The sequence below is a fragment of the Mya arenaria genome, chromosome 6, assembly GCF_026914265.1.
Source record: "Mya arenaria isolate MELC-2E11 chromosome 6, ASM2691426v1".
Taxonomy (NCBI): domain Eukaryota; kingdom Metazoa; phylum Mollusca; class Bivalvia; order Myida; family Myidae; genus Mya; species Mya arenaria.
The window spans coordinates 57,044,393-57,060,571 of NC_069127.1; the positions used below are offsets into that span (position 1 = coordinate 57,044,393).

Here is a 16,179-nt window from a genome sequence, read left to right on the forward strand (position 1 = left end):
ACTTATCATTGTTCATTGTAATCAATATAATGCAGTATCGACTACATCAGGCCATAATCTGCTTGGATAAACAAGTTTAGAAAAACAATACTATTCGAACTTATTTACAGTCACTTTTAGTTCTAAAGACTGTATTTTTAGTGATAAGAAAAACGTTTGTCAAAATAAACATTATAATGTTGTTTCTTTTGGCTTTATATTTGAACAGTTTTAAGGTTCATTATATTATCGACAGATTATCTCAAAGGTTTGACTCATCAACATGCGCGATTTGATCGGTATTTATACTGGAAGCAGCCCCTGCGGGTTCCAATAATACATGCACATGAAAAGCACACATCCTTAACTAATGGATATTCATTAGACTTATTTCAACTAACCACTCAGACAGGAATGCCAAAAGCATTTTCAGGTTAAAACAAGTAACTTGACTTTCTGGAAGCATTGATTATTGTTTTGACAAAGTTTATATGTTGGAGACAAATACTCACGCCTATTGGGTCCTTTGAAATGGTGTTTTTCCATGTGGATTTTTAACTTTCCAAGGAATAGGTGTTTTGAACTTTCTTGTAAAAACAATGTTCTTACTATAGAAAGCTGGTATGTTTCTTTTCTGAATAGAATTTGCTTGCAGAAGTACATTTTTATTGTTTGAAAAAATGATTCACATGCATATTTCGCTTTTATCATCGGGTTACATCAAATCAAAATTATGAATAATGATTGAAAATGATGTCTTGTATTGCGGTCTGTAAATTATAAGCTTTGACCTATTTGTGCTGTCAGCGAAGGATGCAACAGTACAACCTTTAAAGTTAAATCTTCTGCAGGCTTTGTTTTGTCCATTGATTTACATGTTTGATTGATAAGGAACATCGGATAAATGAAAAGTGGGTTCAAGGCATAAACATTATGAATTACAATGATTACCAATGTGTTTCAAGCATTGTTTGTGCTCCCTCGTAAAATGTTTTAATTTTACTAAACAAAACAGACAGACCCAGCGCATCCAAATATATTTCCTATGTTGGGGCTATCGTTGGGCATTGGAACCGTTGAAATAGAAATTTAATGGGGTAAGAGAACTAGAGCACTCAACTGTATACTTTTTCCAACATATTTAAAAAGGAATATTAAAGAATATGGGAACAAAAGGAGTCATAAACAAGAGTCTTACAACAAGTACGATTTAAACCGGTTGTCTATAAATAAATATCAGGAAACCGCATGGAACCGAGCAAACTCATAAAGTTGTGACAACGATGTAACAACGTTACCGCTAACGTGTCTTAACGTTATGACATGACATAACATTGTCACATTGTTATGAATGTTGGCAACTAGGATATGAACCTGAAGTAGAGATTTCATAAATCAGTGTCTCAGAGGGCTTAACCTTAATTGAGACAGACGGCGCTATGGTAAAAACAGTATATTATAGATTGCTGGGCAGGATGTAACTATGGTTAGGTTATCTGGGTTATTTGGCGTCTGGCAGTTAATAACACTGTTTAACGTCCCTTCCGAAAGACTAAAGTATTTTAAAAGTGAGGCCCATGAGATTGACATTTAAGTGTCTTACCGCTTTATCAAGGCTCCGCCAAAATTTCAATTAGAATGGTGTTGTTTTTTACCTTGACTGATTTTGTGCTTCCCGGAAATATTTCTATTTCAGAAAGTATTCGAACTAGAACATAGGGCAATAGAGGATAATTGAGCGCAGTAGGGGGCAAAACAGGGTGAATGAACACGACATGTACGCGTATCTCTATGAGTAGCTACATGTTATATATATAGATTAGTTTTAAGGCCGTTCTCGAAAATTCACTATAGATTTGAACTAGCTAGCGCGATGATACCTGCAAATAAATAACTTCCATCGTGCTGCCGTACATTTCATTCTAAACGTGTACAATATACACATACAGCATCTCTTTTACCTTTATTGAAAAGATGTATTCTTATGTTTTAAAAGTTTAGATGAACATTCAATTTTTAAGTTAAGTGTGATGTGTTAAACATACTCGTTGACAAAAGGTCTTCCGGGTAGCAAACGCCAAAATTCGTTTTTTGAGGCAGTCGGCATAACTCTAAAAGTATAAAACCAATATCTCATTGTCCTTTATATACAAGTGAATACTTCTGTACCAAATTTCATTCAGATAATTTTTCAGTAATGGCCAACATCACAGTTTTTGCAAGACGACAACGACACAGATGCTTTGACAATACAGTTTTCTTCTAAGAAATGTGTGACCAAGTGTGGACCTTTTCGATGAATTGTGTAAATAGGTAGTGCACCTTTATCTTGCAATGCAGAAAGGTCATACATGTGTAACTGTTCGAGGATCTGCTCTGTGCAGACACTCGCAAATGATTCTAAAAACCATAAAAAGTACTTAAAGTTATACTCTTCATTAAATTTCATTATCTGTGCTAAAATTGAAAGAAAAAAAATGCCCAAAATATTTGTATACGAAATTCAAAGATCTATTGATGAAATTAAGCTACTACATGAACTGTATATACTAGTATCGAATACATCTAAAAATATTTTTGGTGATCCAGCAAGAAATTGAAAACCCATACCTTAACTTGATATAATGGGTGAAATTTAACCGATATCGAATTGATTATTTTAAATTCGTGTGACACTTTATAAATTTCCGTCGTTCTAGTATCTTTTTTAATGTTTTTGTAATATTTTATTACTTTCCGTCGAACATGTATCTTTTTGATATTGTTTTAATGAAGATTACTGCCTCTAAAGAAAAATGTTATAGAATTAGGTGCTTTTGGTATATTGTCAAATCAGCAGCATATATCTAAATATCATTATCTGCTGAATAAGGTTTCCACAGAATTAAAAACCACAAATGTTCAGTGAAGCCCTGTGGATTTTTTAGCATTTATTTAAAAAGTGTTGTCTGGTCCAGTTTTCATATTTTGTGTTGACTGCTACCTTTTTATACCCTGATATTTGTTGTGTGAATATCAATCTGCAAGGCTTGCAGCTTTTGACGCATTTTCAGAGCTTCAATATTTTAACTAGTTCCCTGAAGTATTTCAAGATAGCAGCTCCTTCTAAGTAACCCTTTGCATGTATTTCACTGTGTTTATAATTGTTTGCAGCAGGAGCCATAGAAACCAGGATAACAGACACCATGAGTGAGAAATGAGATACATACAATGAGACCACTCAGTTAAATAAATGTGTAAGTGTATCTGTAGTTGTTGATGTCGTGTGCACTTCTGTGCAATATCATCGCAACCAACAAACCGAAAGCGAGCACAGTCAGCTTTGTCGGAAACTGGGTTGGAGGAGAGAAAAAACCCGAGCCGAAGACATAAAAAGGGCAAAAGGGAGAAGACCTTCACCCGTATCCAAGGTCTCCATTCTCACAATCAAGAGGACGTTAAAACGGCACCAGAACATTGGCATTTGCGCCAAACGTTTTGCTCAAACGGTCGCATTTTGGAAGAGTTGAACATAAAATGCATCCCGGCCTCGAATGCCTCCGTTTATAACGCGCGTGTGCAGTTTAACAAAAAGGCACCTTCACCGTTTAATTTCCTAACTATGGTCCGTGAGTAAGAAACGACGGACAGTTAGTTGAAGGAGTGAACTGCAAATGTGAAAATTGCCATAGATTCTAACTAAAACAATGCAGACGAAATCGATGGTAATCAGATGATCTTGATTTAAGAGGAGCCTGTTAAACCGGTTTAGGCAGGATTGTCTCGGAGACAGTTAAGAAAAATGCGAATGATACTTAAATAGAACGTGGTCCAAGTAGAAACACAGATATTTATTTGGCTTTAGTAGCATTACATAGACTGGAAAATACGAACATATTTGGCAATGTTCGAGTGTTCTGTAAGAAAATTGAGGATCTCAAAGCAAGAGAAATTAGAAAATTACGCAAACGAAAAGAGCCGAGAAAGAGTAAGGAAGAACAGATGGCTTACCACGAGATACATGACAAGGCATTCAAAGAAGATGGAAGATGAAAAAAAACGCAAAGTAAGTCCCACGATTAGCGATAATTAGGTTTATTGATTGTTTTATACTTGTTCTGTTTGCCCCTGGCCACATATCCACCGATTTCTCTTTTAGCGAACATTCCACTTTAGAAGAAGCAGTATTTCAATGCGCAATTTTCGTGTAAAATATGTCATCTTTACGGCGACCGCGTGGTTGACGTGGTTATCAAACTGGTGCCTTTGCGTTTTTATCCTAACTATAGGGCATATCGGGCTATATTATCGCGGATGTGTAAGTAGAATTCATAATTACCGTAAACCCGTCGCCAAATCGTTAACATCATCGCACTTGCCGGTGAAACATTTGTTCGGATGCCGTACGATTTTGGACCAATTTTCGGAGAGCTGTGGTATGAATTTCAAGATAACCTTAAGATGCTCGTGCGAGTCCTTTACGAGCCTCTTACGATATGTTAACATTGGCAAACACGGCAAGGGCTCCGCGGGACGAGGAATACCTTTAATATACGTGTCGTTATCAAGATTGGTAGAGGGAACTGATTGAATTAGATAGAGGACAATAATGTTGGTTCTCCTAGAATGGATTTCGTTACGGAGGCGTTTACATTGTAATCATATCAGTCCAGTTTATGCGCAAACATAACACGGTAGTGGAAAGATAAGAAAAATAAAGCTAAACTAGTATACTGAGGAATATTTTATAATTTAGTAATCTACACTTTTCAATTGTTTATTCTTTTAATATTATCGTTTTATAAATTATTAAGATATAAGTGAAAACTTCGTCGCTGTTAGAATAATCGATAGATTCCTGATTACCTCTTTTGCAGAATACAATACTAGTAGGTGTTGTTTTTTTAAAACGTAATACACAACAACGGTTAATGCCGATGAATATTATATAGACTATGAAGAGGAACGCCTTTGGTGCTTTCCAGGGTAGACAACTGGCTATTGTCTCTATTATTAGTATGCGTCCGTAATTATGAAATCGCTCAAAACGCGAAACCTTTTTTATTGCTTATGGACAACACTTACGTAAACAATTTGTTGATGACGATAAAGATGTAATAATAAATACAATGTAACATTATTTGGTACCGTATCGTTTAATTTTAAAATGCAGAAATGACGAACATTCTGTAAATATATAGATCTGCGGCATCTGACCTAAGGATATGGATGCACATAAGGGAATAATCAGACAACATTTAAATGACGTTGACAAACTTCTAGTAGGACCACAACTCGAGTATTCACATTGTCATTCAGTTAGTTAAAATAAAATCCATCTGCATCTATGAAAAGTGCAAACAATTAGAATCACCGGGTACCCTTGCTAATAAAAAAGCAGAAGCTACAGGGACAGTTGAAACATTTAAACGATAAACCTGATTAGAGGCAACATGTTCAATGCCTAACACAAACAGTCGACGAAATGAACACAATGGCACAATACAACGTAAACTTCAGCTTACACTTGTTTCAACATTTATAAACAGCAACAGAATAAACATTAAAGCCTTATATTGTAAATGCCAACAACATTCAAGTAAGCATTTTCTATATCCAAAGTTTCACCATGACATTCGGGTTAAAATATTTTATATATATTTTTAAACCCCACACATATTTTTAATGTTACACTCGTGTGTCTAAAAATAGACACTTGGAATTTCCAAAAGATAGAGTCAACTTTTTGCAGTAAATAAACATTTGACCCAACAACATATTCCTTGTAAAAATAATAATAGTGAACTGATCAACAAACTTGTAATTTGAATTTTCATTAATTTTAAAATAATTGAAGTTACTCATTATGTCTGTGTTGAATGTCTTTATCAAAGGGACTGTACACCAGATTGGCAACAAGAAAGGGTTTTTTGTAACGAATCTCAGGACAATTATTTAATAAAACGTTTTACTCTTTAATATCATATTTGTAAAACAAAGACCAAAAGGTAAAAAGAAAATGGCGTCGGAGAGCGGGTTCGAACCGGTGTCGCCAAAATTACAGTTCCGTGTTGTATCCACTGTGCTACGAAGGCTTACCCTAAACAGTTGGAATATTTAAGCTATGTACCTTACTTGGTAATATCACGTGATAACATCGCCTAGCCAATCACGCATAAGAAACGAATTCTATTAGGTAGACATACCTAGTAATCTTTTTTAATGGAAAAATACGAAAGAACTACGAAAAATCAATTAATTGTAAACTATGTGATACTTTAGTTAATAAGTTTCAATGCATTGTACACATCGATACCAAGTTTATGTCTGTTTTCGACAATTTTCTTCTTTTTTCGCTTTTTCATCATACGGAGTACAGCCCTTTTAATGAACCAGTAAATTTGTTAACTTAAAAATCCCTGTTAGAACAAACAAATATCTAAAAATGTTTTTTTAATAAACCGGATACAGTTTTAAATTATCATATGACATTTTATTTATATCATTTGCATTATACAGATCTACTTCTTTTAGTGCTAAAACTTAAAAAATACAGGTGTAATAAAAATGTTACAATTTATATTCAGAACATGAATTAGAATAATATTTTTTTGAAAAATAAAATTTTATAACTGCCATGGACAATTTACACTCAAACTGAATATCAAAAACCGTCAGGAAAGATGCATTTATTTAAAAAACAAAACAAAAGAGAAAACGTTTCAAAAGTTCAAACTTCAAACTTCTATTCGAAATGTTCATCAAACGAGATAGGCATCCCGATTTGTTGATATCGCATCTTGAGAAAATAGTTATTCAACTGACATGACGCGAATAGAAGACCTGATATAAGTCAATTAACACGATGCAGTTTGTCACAATCGATTTGAGTTTTTTTAGACAACGAAGACATGTATATACTTAATTATATGAAAAACTACAGAAACAAGCCCATGTCGTTAATTGGTCGATTGACTAGTTGAATGACATCGATTGTCGTGAATCACGTATATTTAAAATTGTATTCATGTGTTGCTTATCTTCGTGTGACTTCAAAACACAAGATATAGAATTGATGTTGCTAGTTGCACCTTTGTCAGCTGGCATCACCATAACACCATTGATGTTTTTTTTTTCTTAACCAATTCTCATTGCTAAAACTACAATTCATATTATCATAATTTTGTCCCATTTTCAATTCCAAACTTTCATCTGTAACGACACCACGGAATAAACTTGTTCAGCTAAGCACGGCATTGATGGATACAAGCACCATCAAAATTGACTGTCGCCAAGTGGGGATTATAACGGCCGAAAATACTGTTGGTACGGATATTTACGGAGGTGAACAAAGCATATGCGTGTCATTCCCTATGAAAACTTCCAGTCTAGACGAAGGAAACTAGTCAACGATATTTGTAATATTTGATAAGATGCATGCTTGCAATTCTACATTCTGCTTAACCCAAAACCTCCACACTAAAAGTGCAATATGGAATTTTGAAGCGTTAAACTGCGGCCGGATTCTTAAAGATATTTTGTAGAAACGAAACGCTTTATCAAAATTCCATTCACACTCGCAGCAGATACCGAACATGTTCATTGCGATATGACGATCTAACATGGAGGAAAAGTCAATGCACACTTCCAACCGCACGAGCGCTTCATATTTCTGTTTCTTCATTCCTAATTCTTTGTAGACAAGGTACTGCATGAAGAAAAGAAATGGAATGGAATCCAAACGAACAAAACACCTCCAATCGTCGTCAAGGCTACTCATATTTCCCATATCTTCGAAAAGAAACCGGTATGCTTCAAACCGCAAAAGTGGATTTATAAGGCAAAGTTCATAAGCATTGAACGTAACTTGCAAAGAGACATGACGCTTTATAAATGTCCACACGGAAATATCAGTGATTGGAAGTAGTCCATGGTTTCTAATGAAGAATTCTTCGTAGTCACTAGGTAATACTTGGCGATTTATATCATGACACTGAACAAAGAAAATTGGATCTTCGATAGTCTTCAAGAAAACACGGTCCAGGAAAAGTCGACATTGTTCCTAGTTTCCACTTGCAAACAGAAGAGAGGACATTTGTAATTCCATGGATAGAGCGTCAGGTAATATATTCTCAGGTACAAGAGCGTTCAATTTTTTACCTTTTTGTAACAAGTACGCCGCTGAAAGCAAACAGTGTCTTACTTTTAAAAATGAAAGAACGACCTCGGCGCATTTCTTTTGTTGACCAGACGTAGATAACTCCATCTGGTAGTGTGCTTTCCTTTGCATATTTTTATACTTAACACGCATTTGCCGAATGTCATTTAGCTTAACGTTTATAGCATGACCACCCTGAGGATGATAAAAGAACAAAAACAAAATATATTTGTTTACTTGTTCAACAAGCATTGTACACTTCAAAACAAACGTTTGAGTTTCCCTTGGCAAGCTTTGAATTTGAAAAGTGTTTTTCTTTTCTTCTTTGAGACCTTTAAAATATGCGTTTGGGTCTTTTATCAAATCATCAGCAAGCTCAATCAAGATACCCCAGTGTTTGCCACAGCGTGGAAGTTTTCCACTGAAAATGTTAAATGCTTTGTTAAAGAAATGTGGACAAAATCTTTTCTTTGCGAATATTCGAATCATCTTCAGACATTGTCGAACACAGTTAATCAAATTTCTCTTAACCCAAAACCCCGCCTCAGTTGAAGCAACCGCATGAAACAAAGCGGTCTTACAATGGAAACTGGTAAAACTGTTCTCCATAATGACTTCATGCCGTTTAAAATAGTGTCTCTGTAACATCTTGAGAACAACGTATGTTTGAATGTGTGTTATATTAAATCCAAACATAATTTCTCTTTCTGTCAGGTTGTACGATATCCGCCATTCCAAAATTGCATTTTCGCTTTCATGGTGACCAACAGGGACAAAATTGCAAGGATATTCCTTTGGTACATGAAGACTACCGTAGAGTTTCCCTCCAATGATTATAGGGTCTTGATCCTTGGGGTAAACAGTATCGCAAAAAATCGGACGTACAACATCAACAGTGTTGCAAGAAAAAGAAGGCCCAGTTCTGGAAGCTTTACCCGCCCACATCTGTTTTCCTATCAATGTAAAAAGACTGTTTGGGACATAGAACTTCAAATCATTGTCGTCTATAAAGAGAGTACCCGGCCATGTACGTAGCCAATGTGTGTCTTCATCTGGGACTTCTTTTGAAAATTCGTAATGTTGGCCGTATAGTTTATACTGAATTTGGACTCTGTACCACATTTCCAGTTTAAGCATGGTATATCTTTTAACAGTTATCGGAAGTGTTGGAGCAAGGTATTTTATCCATGAATGGCCTGGAGGTGACATCTTATTTTTTACTATGAGTGCATTAACACGACCGTCTTTCATTTCATTTGAAGTGCTGATGGCAGCCACGTGTTCAGCGGATGGGCCGAAAAGAACGTCATAGTCCGAGTCTTTTAGGGCAGTGCATTCTATCTGGCTTCCAACTGCTAAATTGAACCTCGGGTTCCCATTGGGCTTAGCTCTTTCAGCCATGTGAACGCATTCATCTAGTGCTATCATTATCTCCTGTTTCTTTTTTCTGTTCACGTCATTATAGCCCATATTTTCTAATTCCGTTGACAACAAGAAACTGGTTTCAAGGTATGAATTTGGCGCAGTATCAAGTTCTTCTTTGGCTCCAGCATCTACAAAATATATATCTCGTTTTACACTCAAGTCACCATCTTATTAACACTCTACTGGGCTAGTAAAGGGAGTCAAACCTCATGTACATAATGTAATAATAAAACGTGATTTTTGTTTAATTTTTCCGAATCAATTTAAAGTTATAATCTTTGGTGAAAAAGTAAATTGAAACAGCTTGGTAGCATTTTCAAAAAAAAAAAAAAATGAAAGAAACCAGCAATGACCAATGTCTTGTCTCAACTAACTGGCACATTTGATTAAAACTATCTTAAGCGATACACCGCCATACATTTTGGTTTCCTAGAAAACGTGTAATGATAAAACGCAACTTGATGTCTGGGTAGATATGGTTTCCCATCTTGGTCTCCGTTTATGCGGATTTTAACGGAAACTCTGCAAGAATGTCTTTGGTGTGAAAGTGATCCAGCTCAGAAAATCAAAACGAGGCTAGTTGAATAACCAATTAATACAAAGTAATCGAGGGTCGAATTTTTATTTATATATTGCCAAAAAAAAAATCATGCCTCTTCCAAACCATTGACGTCAGAAAAGCAGTTTTGTTAACTCATTGTGTGGCATGACGTCGCTTATGGACGTCATTAGGCGCAGTTAATATTATTCTATATTTGACATCAAAACGTACTAAAACAGTTTAATACATTGTAATGTTTAAGACTCCCTCTGAACAGCGCTGATGGTGACACAATAGGAATGATAAAGAGAAAAAAGTTTACGATTTGGAAACATCCTACGCTCCGGACACGGTGAGGACGTGTTGCACATTCATGTTTTGTATACAGCACAATGATTTCGAGAATATGATGAAAAAATATATGCATGCACGGGGATACATATATCAACATGTGTGACATTATGTACAGCATTTTTACCTTTTTTGTTCCAAAAGAGATTTGATTCTCCAAAGGCAGCTTTCATCGTTTTTCTATGCACTCTTGGTATACAACGTCTTTGAATCGCAATAAGTCTCGGCAATTGCCTTGCCGATGTCGTTTTCTGTTTCCTTTTCCGTCTGGCTGGTTTTTTCAGTTTAGCCATACTGAAGGAAGTAAGAGCTTTTTTATCGATTTTGCTTTCGCTGTTATTGATAAGTTGATGCAATCTGATACAATGTACAATTTGTTACAATTGCAGAATGTGTATGTTACGCATTACCTCGCAACTAAATTAGTTCAGCCAATAACATAAATGCAACTCTCACAAATAATGACCAAACAGGTAACGCAACTCGCACCAACACAACTCATATATGTTAAGCAGCATCTGCAATTATGTTCACATTTTTTAATACATCGTAAACCAGTACTGTCCATAAAGGTAATACATCGTAAACCAGGACTTTTCATAGAGGTAATGCAGCATCAACTAGAACTATATATATATATAAAGCAGCGTAGACCAGTATTGTCAATAGAGGTAATGCAACGTCAGCCAATACTGTTCATAGAGGTAATGCAGCGTCAAACAGTACTGTTCATAGAGGTAATGCAGCACCAACCAGTACTTTTCATAGAGGTAATGCAGCGTCATTAAGTACTTTCATAGAGGTAAGGTAGCGTCAACCAGTACGGTTTATAGTGGTAATGCAGTGTCAATAAGTACTGTTCATAATGGTAATGCAGCGTCAACCAGTACTGTTCATAGAGGTAATGCAGCGTCAACCAGTACTGTTCATAGAGATAATGCAGCGTCAACCAGTACTGTTCATAGAGGTAATGCAGCGCCAACCATTACTGTTCATAGAGGTTATGCAGCGTCAACCAGAACAGTTCATAGAGGTAATGCAGCGTCAACCAGTACTGTTTATATAGGTAATGTAACGTCAACCAGTACATTCTATAGAGATAATGCAACGTCAATCAGCCCTGTTCATAGAGGCAATGCAGCGTCCACCAGTACTGTTCATTGAGGTAATGCAATGTCAGCAAGTACTTTTCATAGAGTTAATGTAGCGTCAACCAGTACTGTTCATAGAGGTAATGAAGCGTCAGCTAGTACTGTTCATAGAGGTAATGAAGCGTCAATCAGTACTTTTCATAGAGGTAATGCAGCGTCATCCAGTTCTGTTCATAGAGGTAATGCAGCGTCATCCAGTGCTGTTCATAGAGGTAATGCACCTTCAACTAGTACTGCTGATATAGATTATGTATCGTCAACCAGTACTATGCAGCGTCAACCAGTATTGTTCATAGATGTAATGGAGCGCCAACCAGTATTGTTCATAGAGGTAATGCAGCGTCAACCAGTACAGTTCATAGAGGTAATGCAACGTCCAGCGGGTAGGAAACATTAAACGAAAAAAGAAAATCATGGAGATAATGCAATGTTAATCAGTACAACTCATTATGTGCTATGCAGCTCTTAGACCTTGGTACATTGCATGTGATGTTTTATGTCTTTGCTTCTTAACAACTGTGTGTTTCAATTGAGAACTTATGTTTCTTTCCTTGCAGTTCCCAATTTTGTAATAATCATTAACCGAACAAAACAGACTAAAATATGACATCCGTAGGTTAACCTCTTACTTACAGTTTTCTTTTTTTATCGATTTTATAAGCAATATAAACTTCGGCATTGAAGTTCATGACACATTGATTTTAAAGTCGCAAACAAACTATGACGTGCCAAATATTCAATACCCTTTGAACGTATGTAATCAATACCTTTCTTTCACCTTTATATCTAATTGAATGACTTCGCAGCGAGATATACAATATAGCTTGGGTTATTAAGGTATCGATGACAAAGTTGTTATAGACATTATGTTTAAAGCCATTAAAGCATATCATATCAGGTAGATTAGTCTTTACAATTGCCACTATTCTCTTTTTTCATTAAAGCCGAATTTAGTATAAGTTATTGATTGTCAATAGAACTTAAAATTATCAAATTTATCATATTCAGGCGCATGTCGACGACAACTGTTGCTTGTTAGCGCCGTGTTAACAAATTATCTCTATTTTCTGCATTATGTAAACTTGTCGTTTAACATGACCCATGATTGGAAATAAAATATATCTTACTTATCGTATCTCATTCCGCTTTATAATAGATCATTGTTTTAACTTGTTCATTATGGTACACTTGTTGAGCTACAATATAGAATTTAATTAATATTTGGTTTGGTTAAAAGATGTTTTTTTTTCAAAGATAAAACATTTGTGTTGTCAATTAAACATTACGGCCACTCCATCGTCCGCGTCCTCATTCTTTGTTGTAAGCTATCTTAAGGAACCTCTCGTAAGTAATAAATAACTTGTTAGGAGCCAGTGTTCACAATCACGCTATCGAAAACCAGTGAATAACAAGCCTGATTGAACTAAATACCTAATTATAAATAACTGCTCATATAGGGTATGCAATGTTAATCAGGTAGGCAACCTTATACGGAATAAATCATTGAAATAATGCAAGTTAAATTGGTAAAACTCATTAATGTTATCTGGATTTTCGATAGCTTACCAAACAAAGTAGCTTGTATGAGTATTACTTACATAACTTAACCTTGTGCTGGGTGTGTATTAGAGTTCTTGGCTTCTGTGACAGTCCCTGTCATTTCTATAACCCTCATTATCCTTAAACACACGAGAATGTCTTACAGTAGACTTATTCACTTTTTATCACATGACATTTCTTCTAACTATACCTGTTTTCATATCAAATATTATTAATGAAGAATCCTTCTCAATCCGTAAGTTGTTTCAATAATATCACCTTTTTATTTAAAACGATTTTATAAGTGATATTTACACCGATATTGAACTAAGTTCGATTCACCTATTATGACAACAAGGCAAACAAACTATGACAATTAGTCGATACGCTTAAAACGAATATAAATCTATATGAGCGTCTCTTTGTTTATAGTTGAATTGCTTTGTATGAAATGTTAGTATGCTTGTTAATTATAGTGGAATCAATGAGATATTTGTTAAAGATATTATTTCAAAGTCATAAATTTACCATTTCAGGTAGACTAGTCTTACTTTTTGCAATAATATTCCATTTTTATTATACCAGTATTAAATATAGGTTAGTGCTTGTACGTATCATAAACGTTTATCGAAATAATCTTTGTTAGGCCCATGGCAGTCGACAACTATAACAACGGCATATTAACAAACATTAAGCAGCTTAGTGTTCAAAATTATATGTTTATGCTGACACAGCCTTTTTTTTTAAATCAGACGATTTACTTGATAAAATCAATAGAATATGACTACTGATTTACAAAATGTACGAAGAATTTGAAAACATTGGACACATATTAGGTTACGACACTTGATAATTGTTAATTATTGTTCGTATGTACTTACAAGATTGATGGTCTGATGCGACGCAGCGTAATGTTTTTAGATTGTTAGTAAAAACATGAAATTGATTAATACGCATAAAGTAGGTGCTATATGCAATGACATTTAAGAAACTGAAATTAAATTAAAAAAGCATTTTGAATAACATATTGTTCGCGTTTATATAACCTGAACGGCCGTATTCTATCAAAACAATACTATTTCTTCTGTTCAATGGCTCTTTCTACATAATTGATTGACACTGTACGACATTATAAATTCAATTTTAAGTAATTTTATGTTAGTTAAGTAATTACCCCAAAAAGGCTAGTAATTTTGTATTCGATAAACCCAAACCTAAATCAATGAAACGAACTTCTGTACTTTTTTCAAGTTTTGTTCTTGATAAGAATTCAGAAAAAATATACTCATTATCATATTTAACTCATTGGCGCTTTTGGGTGCTGTCAATGAAATGTGATGGTCGCTCCATCGTCCGCGTCCTCATTTGTTTGTTTTTAAGCTTTCTTACTAAGGCATCTCTTTTCAATGATAATTCAACGAAATATTAGCTAGTGTTCACAATCACACTATTGAAAACCAGTTAATAACAAGCCTGATTAAACTCACAGTGAATGGAATATGCCGTGAGTTTCGTAAATGCTGACAGCCGCTCACGTTTGCTACCTATTCAGTTTTGTGTTTTTCAATGCAGCGCAATCGCTGCAAGCGGGAAAGCGAATTGCAAAACGTTAGGCGCAAACAAACATAGTTCGGCTTGACTGAACAACTCAGGGCCGGTTTTTGGTTTATCACAATTATGCCAAATTTGCTTTGTCGGCCCTGTCGCATTTTAAGCAATTGTTCTTTTATTTGTTTATAATTTCCAGAACGTAATTCTTTTAACTTTGAGCAAAGTTCCTTGATAGTTTGACAGAATCTTACATCTGCAATAGTCAAATGTTTCATGTCATTGATACATGCTTATTAGTCAAGAAAACAATGGCTATTGTTAAAAGGTGCAATTTATGTTGTCAGCTAAAAGGTAATAAAACAGCGCTGCTACTATATTAAAAGGTCGAAAAAGGTACATACAGTCAGCAAACTTTATTAGCATGTAATTTAAGATATCCAGCTTCATTTTTTGTCTCCGACTTATATCAGAAGAGTTATTTCCTTCTGCATAGACAGTATATTCATCTTGGAGCGAGTTACAATAGATAATTATCATTTACAGTCAACCATGTCAATCAACGAAAAGATAGGGCTTTATTCAATATAAGCCTTAATTTGATCTAAGATAGATGTAGCTTATCGCATTGCGTGGTGTAAAAAAATCAATATAAACATTTAATACCTTCAAGATACTGTAACCATATGATTGCTTTAAGTCTGAAATAAAGAACACAATGGATCAGTTTTCAGCGACGGTTACCTTTTCATACGGGCAAAGGTCATTAACTAAAAGTTAGGTTCAGTTTTCAACGTTAAAAATTAATATGTCATCCGTTAAAAATGCCCTCTAAGGTAAATTTTTAACGGACTTTTAATCGTATTTACACTGGTGACAAGACTCGATAAAGGGCTTTATAAAATAACCATTTTGTGATTGCAGAGTACTTTTGTCAACACTGCAGCGGAAGTTGTCATCATTCAAATACTTATATTTATGGTACGTATGATTGAAAACAATCATAATGTTTTAAAACATGTTTCCCTACCAGTCAGAGGGTCAGTATAAAGTGTAACGAGGCCTAATACAACAAGTTATTTATTGATTTCTTTGTTAATATGCATGAAAACGCTTGTCAAACGGAGAGTGTCTCCTTCATTAACTGCAAATTTATCCATTGGCTGATATGTTACTTGAAACAAATAGTCAATAGATATGTTACTTGGTATCAATCAAACTCTAGATATACCACATTTAAACATTTTTTAAAGCAACTGTCCACGCTATTAACGTTGGTGTTTATTAATTTCTGACACGGATAATCAGTTGAGTAGACCAATTATAATTAACACTTGCTTTTCGAAGATAAGAAATATATTTTGATTTGGGAATAAATATAAATATATTTGATACAAACGTGTTTCATATGTTGAACAGAATCTCTGGCATTTTCACAAGGAATAATCAAAGAATGTTATCCCGTTATTTGACCCGCGTATTTGCAAATTGTCTCCTGTTTATTAATT

General features: G+C 34.8%; 1 protein-coding gene across 2 annotated transcripts; it reads right to left on the reverse strand.

Annotated features, from left to right (window-relative positions):
* Positions 1-5,532: 5,532 nt before the first annotated feature.
* Positions 5,533-13,461, reverse strand: LOC128237101 (uncharacterized). 2 transcript variants are annotated; one of them, XM_052952317.1, is made up of 3 exons: positions 13,183-13,461; positions 10,561-10,727; positions 5,533-9,669 (listed from the first exon to the last, which is right to left on the reverse strand). In XM_052952317.1, exons 2-3 carry the CDS (start codon positions 10,724-10,726, stop codon positions 8,021-8,023), a joined length of 1,815 nt encoding a protein of 604 aa, XP_052808277.1. In that variant the 5' UTR covers position 10,727; positions 13,183-13,461; the 3' UTR covers positions 5,533-8,020. The 2 variants fall into 2 exon arrangements, with proteins under 2 accessions (XP_052808277.1, XP_052808278.1); XM_052952318.1 differs by having other exon boundaries at positions 13,335-13,455.
* Positions 13,462-16,179: the final 2,718 nt, after the last annotated feature.